Source organism: Triticum urartu, chromosome 2A (assembly GCF_056163025.1).
Source record: "Triticum urartu cultivar PI428250 chromosome 2A, HENAU_Tu73, whole genome shotgun sequence".
Classification (NCBI taxonomy): domain Eukaryota; kingdom Viridiplantae; phylum Streptophyta; class Magnoliopsida; order Poales; family Poaceae; genus Triticum; species Triticum urartu.
Window position 1 is genome coordinate 17,793,386 of NC_141874.1, and position 15,308 is coordinate 17,808,693.

The 15,308-nt window shown below is 48.7% G+C and overlaps 1 protein-coding gene across 2 annotated transcripts; it reads right to left on the minus strand.

The window, feature by feature from the left end:
- Positions 1–11,305: 11,305 nt before the first annotated feature.
- LOC125526527 (putative disease resistance protein RGA3) lies at positions 11,306–14,609 on the minus strand. Of its 2 annotated transcripts, none has more exons than XM_048691207.2 (2): positions 14,374–14,609; positions 11,306–14,242 (listed from the first exon to the last, which is right to left on the minus strand). In XM_048691207.2, exon 2 carries the CDS (start codon positions 14,187–14,189, stop codon positions 11,406–11,408), a length of 2,784 nt encoding a protein of 927 aa, XP_048547164.1. In that variant the 5' UTR covers positions 14,190–14,242; positions 14,374–14,609; the 3' UTR covers positions 11,306–11,405. The 2 variants fall into 2 exon arrangements, with proteins under 2 accessions (XP_048547164.1, XP_048547163.1); XM_048691206.2 differs by having other exon boundaries at positions 11,306–14,260.
- Between the last annotated feature and the right edge of the window lie 699 nt (positions 14,610–15,308).

The window sequence follows — 15,308 nt, forward strand, 5'->3', positions numbered from 1 at the left end:
GGTAGACTACTCCATCCTCATCATGGTGGCCACCGGGATGATGAAGATGGCCACCGGGGTTGATTTCCCCCTCCGACAGAGTGCCGGAACGGGGTCTAGATTAGTTTTCGGTGGCTAGAGATACCCTTACTAGCTATCTTGGTGAATTACACACAGAAACTACCAAGCAAGCCCTCTGCTCCACCTCCAAGGACCAGCTAGCAAGAATTTTCTAGTACACAGGCAGGAGATAGTACAGTGGGCTGAGGGGATACTTTTAATTTAAATAGGATATGCGGGAGTGTGCCAAAGTAGCACAAGTCTCCCATGGGCAGCCAGGAGTCTAATACAGTAGGATATATTTTTTTAAAACGGAGGCAAAAGCTTTGCCTCATCTCATTAATAAAGAAGAAAAGAGTTGCCAGGTTAATAAACAGAAAACCGGGCGAAAATCGTCACAAACCGCTGAGCGGCACACTCATAATCACACACACCTCACATAGAGAGTCTCGTCAACATCACACACCGGTGTCATCGTCATCACTTCTCCCCAACAGGTGTCATCACCCTCCCTAATCCCGAGCAAGCGACTCCGACTTCTCCGAAGACAAATGTAGACCCAACCCACATCGTAGATGCTATGTGAAACACAAGAAGCCCCGCGCCAAACTCAGCCACCCGCGCCAAGGACAGCACAACTCCGACTCTGAAAGATAGCTCCGAAGGAGAACTAGGCAAGGTTGGCGCCGCGGAAGACCACCGAACAGACCACCTGTTGCCTGTCATCGTCGCCACAGGGGCCCCGCCGCCACAGCTCCGACTTCACCGCAACAAAACAACCCGAGGTAATCTGCCCACGAACACGCCGAAGAAGAGCCGACTATCGCAACCATTGCCGCGTCTCCGACATCGCACACACCCATCATCGTTGCCACAGAAGCCTCAACGCCAACTCCACCAACTTCCATCGATCCCGCTTGATGATGCCTAGCTCCAAAGACGAAGCCCTCGAGAGGGGATACGATGCTAGAGCACCGTCATCGTCCGATCCCATGGATCTAAGGTTTTCCCCAAAGCTGCGAAGATTGGAGCTGAGAGTACCTCGACGATGCCAACAAGAAGGAAACGACGCCTGAAAGCGTCGCCATCGCCGGCTCCGGACACGCCGGAGACAAGCTTTCGCCCGGGTCAACCTCTCGAGCTCCGCACATCATGCATCAGCAAGCCCTCCATTGAGCCACCGATGTCAAATCCGGCCGGATCTGACCACCCTCACCCTTCGCGACCTCCGAGCAGCAGATCCGCGCAGCCCCACGCACCCAGCACCTCAACACTGTGTTGCCTCCACCCGGGCTGCCGCACTGCCCGAGCAGCAGCCGCCGACCACGCCGCTGCACATCCTCACGACGACAGAACCAAGCCGCCGGGCACCTCGTGCCGCACCTCCCCGCACGGACGCACCGCGACCCGGCCGCACCCGCACCTCAAGCTTCACCTCCCGTCTGACCGCATCTTCCCAGCCAGAGCACCACCAGGCCACGCCCGCGCCGGACCAGATCGGCCGCAACACGGGCACCATCCCATGGCGCCAGGGCCGCCGCTGCAGGCCGGCCCCGCCCACACACCATCAGACTCCGGGCGCGAGGGCCCCAGATCCGCCACCCCCGCCGGAGGAGAGGGGCTTCAGCCCGCCGACGCCGAGCTCGTGACGACCATGCGCCGGCGCCGCACGAGCCAGCCACCAGCCGCCCGCCCCGTGAAGAAGAAGCCCCGCCGCCGCCGCTGTCACACAGGCTTTGCCCGGCGGCGCATCCGGGCGGCGGCGAGGGAGGTAGACGACGGAGAAAGGGCTGTCGGCGGTGGCTTGGGTCGCCGCCCGTGTCGCTCGTGCGGAGCGACGCGGGGGCCTGTTCCACAGTAGGATATATTCATCTTTGTACGCTCGGCCGAGATTGGCATGCAGGGCGAAAATCTTGCCCCTTTCGGAAACTTTGGTATAAGTATTTTATTTATTTATTTTGCGCTTCTGGTAAATCACAGACAACTGGAAAACATTTTCAGTTCATTCAATTCGCGCATAGGATGCCATGATCGGTCAGAGGCGTCGCCGGCAAGCGTTCGCCAGGAATGAACAATAGTATCAATTACCAGACGACGGATGTGTACGCGGGTTGCCATGACTGGTGTGTGTACCGCAGAGGGTGTAGGTTTTTGGTCGCCAGATGATTAGCCGGCAGGGCCGGAGCCAGGATGATTTGAGTATAGGAGGGCCAAGCCAAGTAGATAAAAAAAATCTAGTGCAAAAAATTAATAATCAAGAACAAGGTTGAGAACTTCTACATCGGCTTCATTGAAAATTTCAATACGTTGAAAATCTTAGTGAAATAACATAATCTTAAAACTGTTTGGTGGCGTTTTTACTAATCATAGTAGCTGAATTTTGATCTTAGAATTTAGGTATACTGTATAAGTTCGACATAGGAATTCTTTCACCTCATAAATACAAACTCGTTCAAAATAATTTGCATCACGATAATTTTTAAGACATGCACAAAATCTGAATACTTGATAGCATCTCAAATCACATCCAAAAAAACAACTAAAATCTGATATAATATCTAGATGAGAACCGAGAGAGATTAGTATATAGTGTGATGTGTTAACCTTGCCTCATTCGAGGCTGGAGCAGTGAAGTAGGCTGCATCGCCGACTGTGCGCATGAATCAGAGGATGAGCAGCAGAGCAGGGAAAGTAGAGGTAGACGGACGACGGCGGCGGCGGCGCCTAATCCCAGGTTTTTTAGGCCTTGTATAATGGAAGATGCTTAGAGAAATGCTTAGAAAAATAAACCGGGTTTTTCTGAAGCACCAGTGCCTATTTCTACAGAAGAGACGCTTAATTAAGCGTCTATCCTGTACAAATAAGCACCGGTGCTTATAAAAAGCCTGGTTTATTTCTCTAACCACCTCCTCTAAGCACCTCCCATTGTATAAGGCCTTAGAAATACCTAATCCTGGACGGTAGTGGGCTTTTACATGGTTTTTTTTCTTTTTCAAAATACAGGTTGAGATAGGGGGGCCGAGTGGTGTGCGCGTGCGATGCTCATCCCCCTGGCTCCGCCACTGTTTAGCCGGTCCCTTTTTCTGACTAATTCAGAAATCATTCAGAACTAATTAGAAATGCGACAAGGCGGCAGTACCTCTGGTTAATGCCATCAAGCGTGCGGCTTTCTCAGTTGGTGCCGTCGAGGAAAGCGCGCAGCGATGCCTGGTGGTGAGCTAAGAGCGTCTACAGCCGGACCTCCTAAATCCGTCTCATACATTTGGACGGGCCGCCTGATTACTGACCGATCATGATTTTTTTGACTTAGACGGTCTCTTAAACATGTCTCAAACATTCGGGCTGACCGGCATCCTCCATATTCAGCCCAAATATGGGACGGATATGGAGACATTCGGGTGCGCTCGGACATGCCTGCCACGTCGGACCCGACAGTCAGACCCCACATCAAATTGCATAAAATCCACCTTCCTCCTCCTCCCGCCGTACTCCAACCTTACCCGTGCACGGACCCTCGCCGTCCTCCACCCTTTCTCCCAGTCCGCACCACCGCCCTGATCCACCACCGGAGATGTCGTCCAGCCCGACCCACACTGCCGCAATGGAGACGCAGTCCGCCTCGTCCGTCGGCGCGGTCAACTCGTCGGCTGCGACTTGCAAGGCGGAGAACGTCATCCGGAGGTTGTGGTGACATCGACAGCGAGATAGGGAGGCGGGGGCGTCGCAGGGAGGTTCAGACGTGGTGGAGCACCTGTCTCCGCCGTGCCCAGATTCCCGCACTCCTTCCCTCCGAGCGCCGACGAGGTTTACGCTGTCCGGCCCCATTTGGGACAGAGGATGATGTAACCGCCGGCTGGGCCATTCCGGAAAGCTTTCCGCCCACGCAGACGCCGACGGTGGACGTGTGTGCCTCGCTGCAGCTCGTCTGGTCGCGGATGAGCACGGGCACCGGCAGTGCCCGAACTGCCCTCGACATGTTCGACGGAATGACCGAACAAGACCCGGTGCGTTTTCTTTGCTCCCATCTGATCATATTTTAGCATAGAGCACTAGTTCATTTCGCACATGATGAATGCTTGCAAACCACAATCATGTAGGAGGCGATCTTTTCCAACATGATCAACGACAATGAAGATCCGACCGAAATGGAGTATGAATTGGAGGCCACCGCTGCATTGAAGTTGGGACAACATCCGATCCCAATTTGGGCAAGAAGAAGAGGAAGACGAAGACGCCAAAGGCAAGAGGTCCGACATTCTCAAAATTTGAGGACATTTTGTTGGTCAAAACTTAGTTGGCCACAACAATGGATCCAATATGCGGCACCAAGCAAAAGGGAAACACCTATTTGATGAAGATTTGGAAGGAGTATCGCGAGCAAAAGGAGTATGTGCAGCCGCATCCTATCATGTCCACCCGCAATGTGGCATCTCTCCAACATCGTTGGGGGATCATTCAAGGGAAAGTGAACAAGTACGCCGGCTACTCCTCGTAAGGGACCAAACACCCTCAAAGTGGGATGGGAGTCGCAACTCTCATATGCTCGATTGCCTCATATTATCATCCATTTGCATATGCTTTTTGTGTTTGCATTCTCGTGCTCATACATATGTTGTTTGCTAGACGGCGGTGGTGGTCACTTTATATCACGAGGTGGAGAAGAAGCCATTTGCCTTTAGCCGTTGTTGGGTCCTATTGAATGGCAACCCGAAGTGGAATCAACTTGTTGCCGAGCTCAAGTCCGGTAAGAAGAGGAATGATGGCTCAAGCTCGAACCAATCAATTGGGTTGGACGATGAAGACGACGATGTTGTCATGACGAATGGAAAAGCCACCATGCCGAAGGATAACCGACAAGTCATGGGAAACAAGTGGGAGAAGGCCCGTGCCGCCTGTGATGTCGCGGCTAACAAAATGTCGTCCTCATGGATGGGCCTTTTTTCGGTGAGGGAAAACAAGAAATAGGAGAGGTACAAACTCATATTGGATGCGCAAAAAAATGATGGAATGAGACCGGAAGAGGGCGGAGAAGAAGCTCGAACTTGAAAGGGAGAGATCGAGTTGGAGAAGCAACGAGCGGTGATCAAATGGGTACTCGAAAAGGCCAAGACATTTGGCGACATAGAGCTTGAGAAGGAGAGGTTGCAACTCGCACGAGACGCGCAAGATGCGAGAATCATGTTGGCGGACGAGACCCTCTTGGATGAGCATGCGAAGAAGTGGCTTACGGACAAGAAGATGGAGATCAACGACCGTAGGTACCAGGCGGCGAGGGCGGCTGCGGCCCGGATGCAGGCGGAAGAGGCAGCTCGGATGCAGGCAGAGCAGGCTGCCCGGATGTAGGCAGAGCAGGACGAGCAGGACGCATTCGCCTGGAGCACGACGCATTCCGCTCGGAGCAGGCGCCCGGCCAGTGATTCAAGGCCATCCGTCATGCTCGGACATTGATTTCATTTTGCCATGTCCGGTTTGTTGAACTATGATTTTGCTTCGCTTTGTTTCGAATTTTGGTATTCCGGCAGTTTGTATCGTATGATTGACGTGCATGGATTGCATAGATTTGATGATCCGGATTTGAGGTATGTGGATATGCAATGCAATATATGAAGGGTCGACGTGGGCTGTCTACGGACGTGCCCGGACACATCCACGGGCGTATAAGGGGCCATATTTGCTATGTCCAACTGTAGATAATCTAATGCAAAGTGAAACAGCCTGCCAATGGAGGCCGGCGGCAAGGATTTCTTGTCCTCCAAAGTCCGAAGAACAGCAGAAAATAACAGTCCCCCGATTTCGACATCAAATGGATGGTGCACTAAGTCACTAGCAAAAGTTCTCGTGTGTTGCAACGGGAGAAAAAAGAATCATAATCTTCAATGGCTATGATCAAATTTTGCTACATCACCGAGATACACTATCATTCTCAATTTCATGAAATCATGAATATTTTTTAAAACTCGTGAACATATTTGAAATCATGACTATTTTCCAAATTCATGAACAATTTTACAAATTTTCGAACATTTAATAAATTCATGAACATTTTATACTATTTACAAACATTTTCTTAAAATTGTGGTTTTTTTAAAAATATTTTTCTTGAATCGGCGAACATTTCTAGAATGGATGAACATTGTTTTGAAAATTGGTGGAACAATTTTTAAAATTTACGAACATTTTTGAAATGCATGACTATTTTTGAATGAGCAAACATTTTATGAATGAATAAACTATTTTGTAAGTCACAAACAGTTTTTGAATTTTAGGATATTTTTTCATTCATGAACATTTTTTGAATTGGCAAAATTTTGTTCAATTTCATTAAAAAATTTAATACATGATTTTATAAAAACATTATGGACATTTTTTCATTTCCCAAATATTTCTTTTCAAAATTTCATACATTTTTTGGATAAGAAAATATTTTTTATAAAATTGCGAACATTTTTTGAATTCACAATTTTTTATGATTTATTAAAAAATTTATTGCAAAATTCTCATTTTTTATTTTCAGAACTTTTTGAAGTCTCAAATTATTTAAAGTAGAAAAATGAAACCAAAAATAAAAATAAAAATAAAAAATAAAATACAAAACTTAAAAATAGGCCACCCTTACATGGGCCGGCCCAAATGAGCGCGTCGCGTCTTCTCCCAACATGGAGAGGCAGTATAGGAGGTTCCCACTGCATGGGCGACCCAGGCGAGGGATATATTCCCCTGTGTGAAACATATTTTTTATTATTTATAGGTGGCATTGGTGGGTATTATTTTGCAACTTCGGGGGCAATTTCGATGACGTACGGCAAGAAGCAATAGCCACTTTATTATTAGGTATAGACATATAGATATAGATGTATAGATATAGATAGTATAGGCTGAAAATGCGTTGCAAAGGCCGGTCATCAGGTCGCTCTGTATCCAACCCGTCCAACTAGCTTGGGATATGTGCCGTAAGATGTATTGCGATTTACTGACTCGGCTGAATGGCTGTATATCACCGTATTTAAAGGAAAGCCCATATGTGATGGGACATATGTTGCAGAGGCAGTATTTACTGCCCGCCTGAAGGAGGCGCCCCATGCAACATCCCTCTTGGCAGTGCATTAATTTGGTCATTGTTTTCTTAAGGTAAGTACGTAATTAATTGCTACCAATTTTATGATTACTTTATGAAAATCAAAAAAATGTGCTGATGGTATAGATACTCCTACATAACATGGCCCAGAAAAAAACCAAAGGTACCCGATGAAATACCCCCCTTAGCATTGCGCCAGTTTGAAAAAAAATGTTAAAAAAAGTACTCCTCTATCATGAGACATTCTTACATCCAAAATACTCACATGTTAAATGTAATAGCGTCTTATATTATGAGACAGAGGAAGTATTTAATTGCATACTAGTTTGATGATTAGTTTTGGAAAATGAAAGAAGCACGCAAATTTTAAGGCATTTGGACGACGAGATCTGTGGGAGGTTGTCATTTTGGAAAACAATATATAAAAAAGCCATGTTTTAAATTTTCAAAGGAATTCTGAAAAATCATACACATTCGTATGGATGTATTCTACATATGTGTAAAATTTGATGATGAAATATAGTATGATGAGAGCTACACAAAAAACACAAGTTCATGAATTCTTAATAAGGAACAACACGTATACGGTTCACCATTTTCAAAATCGTGATTGTTTCTTTTTTGTGTATCTCTCACTATAATGTATATCATCTTTAAATTTTATACACATATGGTATACAACCATATGAACATGTGTGATAAATATATATTTTTCAAAACTACAAAATGCTAAGTTTTGAGTTGTTTCTAAAGAAAAGAAATCTCCATGGTGCTCATCCTCCATTTAGCATTTTGGGTTGATTGTACAGATATGTAAAATTGCCGGGAAAATAAAAGGAGGCACCCGATACGGTATCCCTCTTGGCTTTGCATCTGCTAGGTATTATTATTTTTCTTTCTAAAATGTACTCTTCCCGTTCCAAAATGAGTGTCTTAACATTAGTACAACTTTAGTGAAAAGTTGTACTAGTGCATAGACACTTATTTTAAAACGAAGGGGGTAGTTAATAAAATTATTAATTTGATGATTAGTTTTGGAAAATCAAATAAACTCGTTGATGGTACACAGTCCATCACATTGCTCAGGATAAGCATGCTGGAACAGGCAATGATGTGGTGGCCAAATAGAAAATTGAAACTTTTCTTGCGTCTGCGCTGGCTGCGCATTGAATTCACAGTGCACTGATTTCGAATGGTCAAGTCAATGGAGTATACGGTGGAACTATTCATGCAGATGTATAATTAGCCCGTATACTTGCAAAAAGCCTGACAGGAGTGAATCCTGATGCCATACCCACGAGGGGGATAAAGAGCTAACTGGTGCTCGGCCGCTGCAACGCCGCACTCTAGTATAGGCTCGATACTATAGGTCCACGCACAATGGTTGGTGACGATGATGATTGATGTGATAATGTGGCACACTAACCTCTGCTGCTAGTGTACGTGCACCAAATTGAGCCAAACGTTTTCTCCCTAGTGCAAAACCTAGGGTTTAGGTCTCCTCCGGCGGCTACGTCACCGAGAGTGCTTTCACATGTGTCTTCCTTGTTTGATTGACTCCCTTCGGTTCGTGACCGCTCGGGGTAATTAAAGGGGTGCCTCTACGCAATTCCTCGGCCTTGATGTGTCGTGTAATCTAGGGATTTGGTCTGTGAAGGTGTGGGTTGTCCATGGCAGAGGAAGGTGAATCAAGTCATCAGTTTTCCCCGAATGAAGGAGTTGAGGATCTTCTAGGGTGGCTGGAGTTACATGAGGATGAGGAAGAGGACGGTTTTGTTTGTGGAGAAGAGGCCGCGAGACCAGATATCCAGGCGAAGTGGCTCGCGATACTGAAGGTGCATACAGTGAAAGGGTTTAGTCCATCGGCGCCGCACTCGGATATGAGATTGGTTTGGAATCAGGCTAGGGAAATGAGATGGAGGAAGATCGAAGATAATCCCTTTACAATATAGTTTGGGGTGCTTAGGTGATTGGAACATAGCTCTGAACTTGGGACCATGGTTATCCCGCAATCAAGCTTTGCTCATAGAGGAGTACTAGCGGGCAGTGCGCGGCGGCACGCCACACTTCATAGATTGGTTCCAAAGTTGATTTTGCTTTTGTTTTTTATAATCTGTTGACCATTCTGCGTGTTTGTCTTTACAATGGTGCGAAAACAGTCGCACACTACTTATTTATTTATAAATTTTACATATAATGTAGACATGGATACAGAGACAGGAATGAGTGTGATACATTTACTGCTCAAATATTGTGGACCTCGGATCCATCTAACCTATGTGAGCTTCTTTTTGTTTGGTTTTGTTTCTTTGGGCCCTTTTTGCTTTCCATTTTTTGACCGAAAATCCTAGACACACGGAGAGTTACGGGCATCTCATGGGTCAACAAGGCTAACTATTCTTCTCTCCCCCTATTTTCAGTGGGGGTGGGGCCGCTTCTCTCCTAATCTCCAATCAAAACCCTCCACCTAATCACAGACCGTTGAATCCGTAAAAACCATCCTGTGTGTGTAGCATTGTGACATATGGCAAGAACATCCATCAAAAAAGAAAAGAAATATGGATATAACAAAGATTTATCTTTTCCGTTATTTTATTCACAATGGAAAACAAAAAAATTCTAAATATCTGGCTGTTTATATAAATATTATGACAATCGTATAAGCTCAACTTTCCAGAATTAATGCTAAGGTAGCGCCTTTAAACTAAAAAATCAACGGACAAATTTTCCTGATTTTGGTGGTACTGTTGCTGGCAGAAGAACAATGGTATTCAAATAACGCAGAGATGGTATATGTACCATTGAGCAACAAATATGAATAATCTAAAAACCTATAATCATTCTACAACTTGATCCTTACATAAGTACCACTGAATTTCATGTTGTACATCATATGTACTGAGGAAATATACGGAAATTTGGCTCTAGGGAGCACATGCTCCTGCGTGCCAAAAATGTAAGTTGCAATTTTTTCAGAGGAAAAAACTTAAGCATTTTCCTCGGTTGCGTATGCCGGTGACACGGCGACGGTGGCCTTCGTGGGATCCAAGCGGCGGTGATCTCCCATGGTCTACTTCTCCTCGGTGTTGGCGGTGGCCGCGAACGTCCTGGCTGCCTCCGTCGGCCGGGCGCGGTTCTGCCAACGTTTGCAGTGGATGGCGCATCACAACAACGATGCCCTGGACGCCGTGCCCCCATGCGTGCCGGTGTGGAGCAACTTGTTACTCCTCTGCAAGCCGGCTTGGAGCGGTGAGTTGCTGCACCAGGGGCGACCTTTAAGCGGTGGCAGCCTCACCCATCGTACTGGCGGCTTGGGGTGAAAGGGAGGTGGAGCAGCGAGTTGCCTGGATCGTATCCGGAAGGCTCGCAGATCCACCCAGCCAAATTTTATGTTGGAGGACCCTTCTTCCTACTCAACAGATGCCATCAAGATTGTGAAGAAAATGGTGCAAGGAGGAGATGAAGAGCAGAGGTGTGGAACGGTTCTTGCACAACGTCTAGCCTTGTTTAAATAGCAGGCGGACGTGAGGAGCAAGCGGCGAGACTGAGGGGTTTTTCCGTGGGTCGGGGCAGCCAGGAACGGGCATGGCAGCGGCTCGGACGCCCGCAAAGCCTCCTAGTTTGTCTTCGGTTTGCAGGGGAAAATCCTTTAGGACCGCCCGAATCCCGACGGATCGATACAGACCCACATTGGATGACACAATATGTTTAGACCGCGCGGTCCGGACGTATGCGGAGGGTTTGAGGGTTGGCATTGTAGATGTCCTAATAAATAATTGCAAATGATAACTGCCACACATGTGACACGAAATAACACCACCATGGCGGTTTTACACTAAAATTGTCATAAAAAATTAAATTAAAACTTGCCATCCAAACAGAAAATTATCATGCTTGACAACTAAAATTGCCATTCTCGGATAACTAAACTCGTCATCAAAAACCGTCAGGATGGAATTGCTTCGTGCCACATGTGTGACACTTATCAGGGTTCTAGATAATAGAGTGGTGCTACGTCTACAAAAAGGTTTTTATTTCAAATAAAAACGAAAAAGAGTAAAAAAACATTTTATTTATTTTTGAGCCAAAGGGTATCCCCCGTTCCACGCAATTGATTGAAACGAAAACAGAGATCACAACGCCGAGCCAAAGCCAAGGTAGCTAGCCAGTAAGCCAGCAAGGCAACATCCAGACCAAAAACGTTTTTTTAATCTTATTACAGGCCCAGTGACGAAAACTGACAAAGAGAAACTGCACCACGAAGCATGCACGTAGGGAGGGACGCACACCTCTAGTGGAATTTGCAAGTTGAGACACCGTTCCTGAAAGCTGCGGGCAGGGTGTCCGGTGTGATGTGAGGGCACCCCTTGACGCGCAGATGAATGGCACCTGTGCAGCGCCCGAGGCCCGACAAGGACGACAACAGCGGGCAGTCGGCGATGCTCACGTCCCTGAGCAGGGGGAACGCAACTTTGGGCATGTCATTGTCATTCCACGCCACCAGTTCCTTCATGTCGTCCAGCACGATCTTCTTAAGCTTCGGGAACGCGCCGCCGCCGCAGAAACCGCCGTCGATCCTCGCAACAGCACAAAGCTCCTTGATTTCGAGAAGCTCAAGGCACGGGAGCTGGCCCAGGGCAGGAAGGGCCTTGAGCTTCCTGCAGTTCTTGAGGTACAGGCGCGTCAGCTTCTCCAGTCCGCTGAGCCAGGTAGGCGACGTCTCCCCGGGGTACCTCGCGATACGAAGTTCATGGAGGTAGCGGTGGGGCTGGAGACCTTGGAGGACGGCAGCAGCAGAGCTTCGGGCGACAGGTTCTCCGCGGCGCGCATCCGGGGCCCCCCATTGAAGCTTCAGGACCTTGACGGAACACTTGTTGTCAAGCCGAGCCTGCTTGGCTTCCTCTTTGCTCGCGACGGCGTCCAGGCCCTTTATGCTCAGCGTCTTCCCAAGGGACTTCATCCCGGCCAGCTCCCACAGGCCGTGCCCTTCCTTCTCCGATCCCCTCATCACCTGGAACTCGATCGACTCTCGAAGTTTAACCAGCCTTCCTATGCCACTTATGTTGGTGATGCACTCTCTCTTCTTCCCTTTGTCCTCCTGGCCCACACTCAGTGTCTGAAGAAACACTAGCTTGGTGACTTGATCACCGAGATCACTGCTGACGGTGCTGGGAAGGCCTAGGTACCTCACATGTTTCAGCTTGCCAATACTCGCTGGAAGTTCAGTTATGCCTGTCTCTGTCAGATCCAGTACTCTCACACCCTTGAATTGTTGGAGTTTATCTTTGTCAATGGCAGCGATACCATCATCATCACCATCATCCTTTAGGACTATCAAGGTCCGCAGATTGCCGAGTCCTATGGAGTACTCATTCAGCTGATCAAGGCAGCCGCTGGTAACTGACAAGTGGCGAACCCTTGGAGGGATGCTCGTCTTGTCTGCGGTGCTCGCACGAGAGATGCTTATGCAGTTCTTGGAGGAGGCATCACGTATCATCCGATGAATGTGCTCGTGAATCACGTAACGATTATGTTTGTCTCCTCCGCCCTTGCTCTGTTCTAACGACTCGAACAAGGAGCGGTCCACCAGCTCTTGGAAGTAGCCTCTGGCAACGTCTTCCATGCTGCTCATCCCATTTCCAACCTGAGGATGATGGGCCTTCTCCTCGACGAAACCAAGAGCCATCCACATCTTGCTCAGCTTCTCAGGCTCAAACCTCCAACCGTCTGGGAATATGCTGCAGAACGCGAAGCAACGCTGGAGGTGCGGTGGCAGATGGTCATAGCTGGCGAGATGGCTTGCTACTACGCCGGCGATGTGGCATTCGATGTTTTCCAAGATGCCTCCGCGCCGCTCGCGCCCGCAGCCTGCCTTTCGTGCCTTCAACTTCTCGCCGATCTCTATGGCCGCCGAAGGGGACCCCTTGAGCTTGAGCACCCCCTGGATGCCGCTGGTACCATCGGCGCTGAGATTTGCAGTGTCGTTGAGCAGAAGCATCATCTCTTCAGGTTTGATCCCATTCAGGAAGATGGTTTCTTGTGCGCCTAGTTTCGTCGAACAAATCCTGGATCGCGTCGTCATTACGATGCGACTCCCGACGCCCACGAAATCAGTGAAGCAGCGCAGCGCATTCCTTCTCTCGCTCTCGTTGATGTCCTTTTCGTGGCTCCATACATCATCCAGCACAAGCAGGCACCTCTGGGATGCCAGTTGTGCCTTGAGCTTGTCCTGAAGGCTAGAAATGTTCATCTCCTGGACTGATTTTTCGCCGACGGCCGACTTCCAAATCTCTGCCAGAAGGTCGAACTGAGCATTCTTGCCGTAGGCAGGCACCCATATGGGCCGATCAAACTTGCCTCTGACATGGCGGTACGCCTGGCGAGCAAGCTCGGTCTTCCCCATCCCGCCATGGCCTACGAGGGAGATAACCTTCTTGTCCTTGCAGTTGCCGTCCCCGAGCATGGAGACTAGCTGCTCATACTCGTCGCGGTACCCGAAGAAGAGCTTCTTTTCCCTTACTGGCTCCGGGCCCAAGGGTGCTCTGCAGAGTGCAGAAAGTACAGCACGCCGAGTGCTGGGATTCTCGCAGAGATCTCGCATCCTCTCACGAAGCTCCCCTAGGTTCTTGAGCACTTCCTTGAGCTGATTCGGTGACGGACCACCGGTGTTGGTGGTGAAAATCCACCAAGAATATGCGGATTTCCTGCCACTGCTGCTAGCACTGCCACCACCACCGCCGGAGCGCTTCTTAAGGTTTTTAGCCGCCTCGGCCTCAAGGATATGCGACTCGAACAAGTCCAGGATCTCCTCCGCGTCATGGATGGCATCCTTGAGACTCCACAGACGGTTGACCCAGGTCCTGTCGTTGACGGAGCCCCCCATAATAGCTGGATCATCCAGGAAGTCCTTGATGTCCCCCAGATCTCGCGCCAGTTTCAGCAGCTTCTTCCTCATGCCCCTTGGCAGCTTGTACTTGCTGGAAGCGCAGGACCGTGCGACCTCCATGAGCTTGGTTATGTGCGGCGAGACGAACCATCCCACCACCGCAAGTGCAACAGCCACTTCCGGCCCCATGGCGACGATCGACGAACGCCGGCCCGGAGCCTAGCTAGCAGTTGGCACCTCACCTGCCAATTATTGCGTAACTATAAATAAAATTAATTAATGATGGGGATTGGGGAGACGACAACATGTCCCTACGAGCCGAGCCATGGATCCGAAGAAGATGATGAATGAACGATTTACTAGTGCGTAGTACCTGAGGCTCAGAAGAGCATGGAGGCAGATCCGAAACGACGAAGCCAGCCACAGTGTATCCTCCCGGCGACCGATCACCACAACCCAGCAAGCTCAAATACCGCATGCTACACGCTCAATGAAAGATGATGTGCGATCGAGATCTCATCCTGTTCTACCAAATGGAGAGAGAGAGAGAGGACAGACGAGTGAGAACGGATGGAATGAGGAGGCCATCCATGCATGCACAAGGACTAATCAAAGTCGTCGAGTCAACCGTTGGACAGCTCGTTAAGGTTTATATTTGTACAAAAGAAATGGGTAGTGGCTGTAGGAGACGCGCCTGCGGTTGGTGGGTCCACAAGAGACAAAACTCAAGAGCAGTGCCTGTCGGCGACTAGCCGGAAGAGTCGATGGTTAGTACAGTAGGTAATTTCGTACGAGAGAGCTAGTGGTATCTAATTAATCTGGGGTGACACAAGGAAGCTGCTCGGGGTTTGCCGGTGGAGAGAACTATGGCCCGGCAACGTTCTAGAATCACTTGGCACAGCAATGGTGGTGCCAATATTCCACCATTCTAGCACTCTCGCTGAACTTCGTGGGAGCTGCATGCAAACCACCAAGTTCTCCAGACTGAATCGATGGCGCAAACCGCTCGCAGGACAACTTGCTCTCAATCTTGACGCTGCTTTTTCTGAGAAGGATTACACGGGAGCGTGCGGAGCTGTTGTCTAGGACAGCAAAGGTAGGTGCGGCCATTGCCAACTTGGAACATGTTGCGGACATTGTCTCCGCTCCGCTGAAGCCGCTGCCAGCTTTTCTTGGGTCCCTCCGCCTCATAATATAAGAGCAGTTTTGATAAGTGTAGTGTTAAAAACGCTCTTATGTTATGTGACAGAGGAAGTAGGTTTTAAGGGCATCTCTAACAGCCGCGCCACGTGCGGCATGCTCACAAAG

Bases quoted from the DNA above. Each gene is read 5' to 3' on its own strand.
- LOC125526527 (XM_048691207.2), bottom strand. From the start codon at position 14,189: ATGGGGCCGGAAGTGGCTGTTGCACTTGCGGTGGTGGGATGGTTCGTC.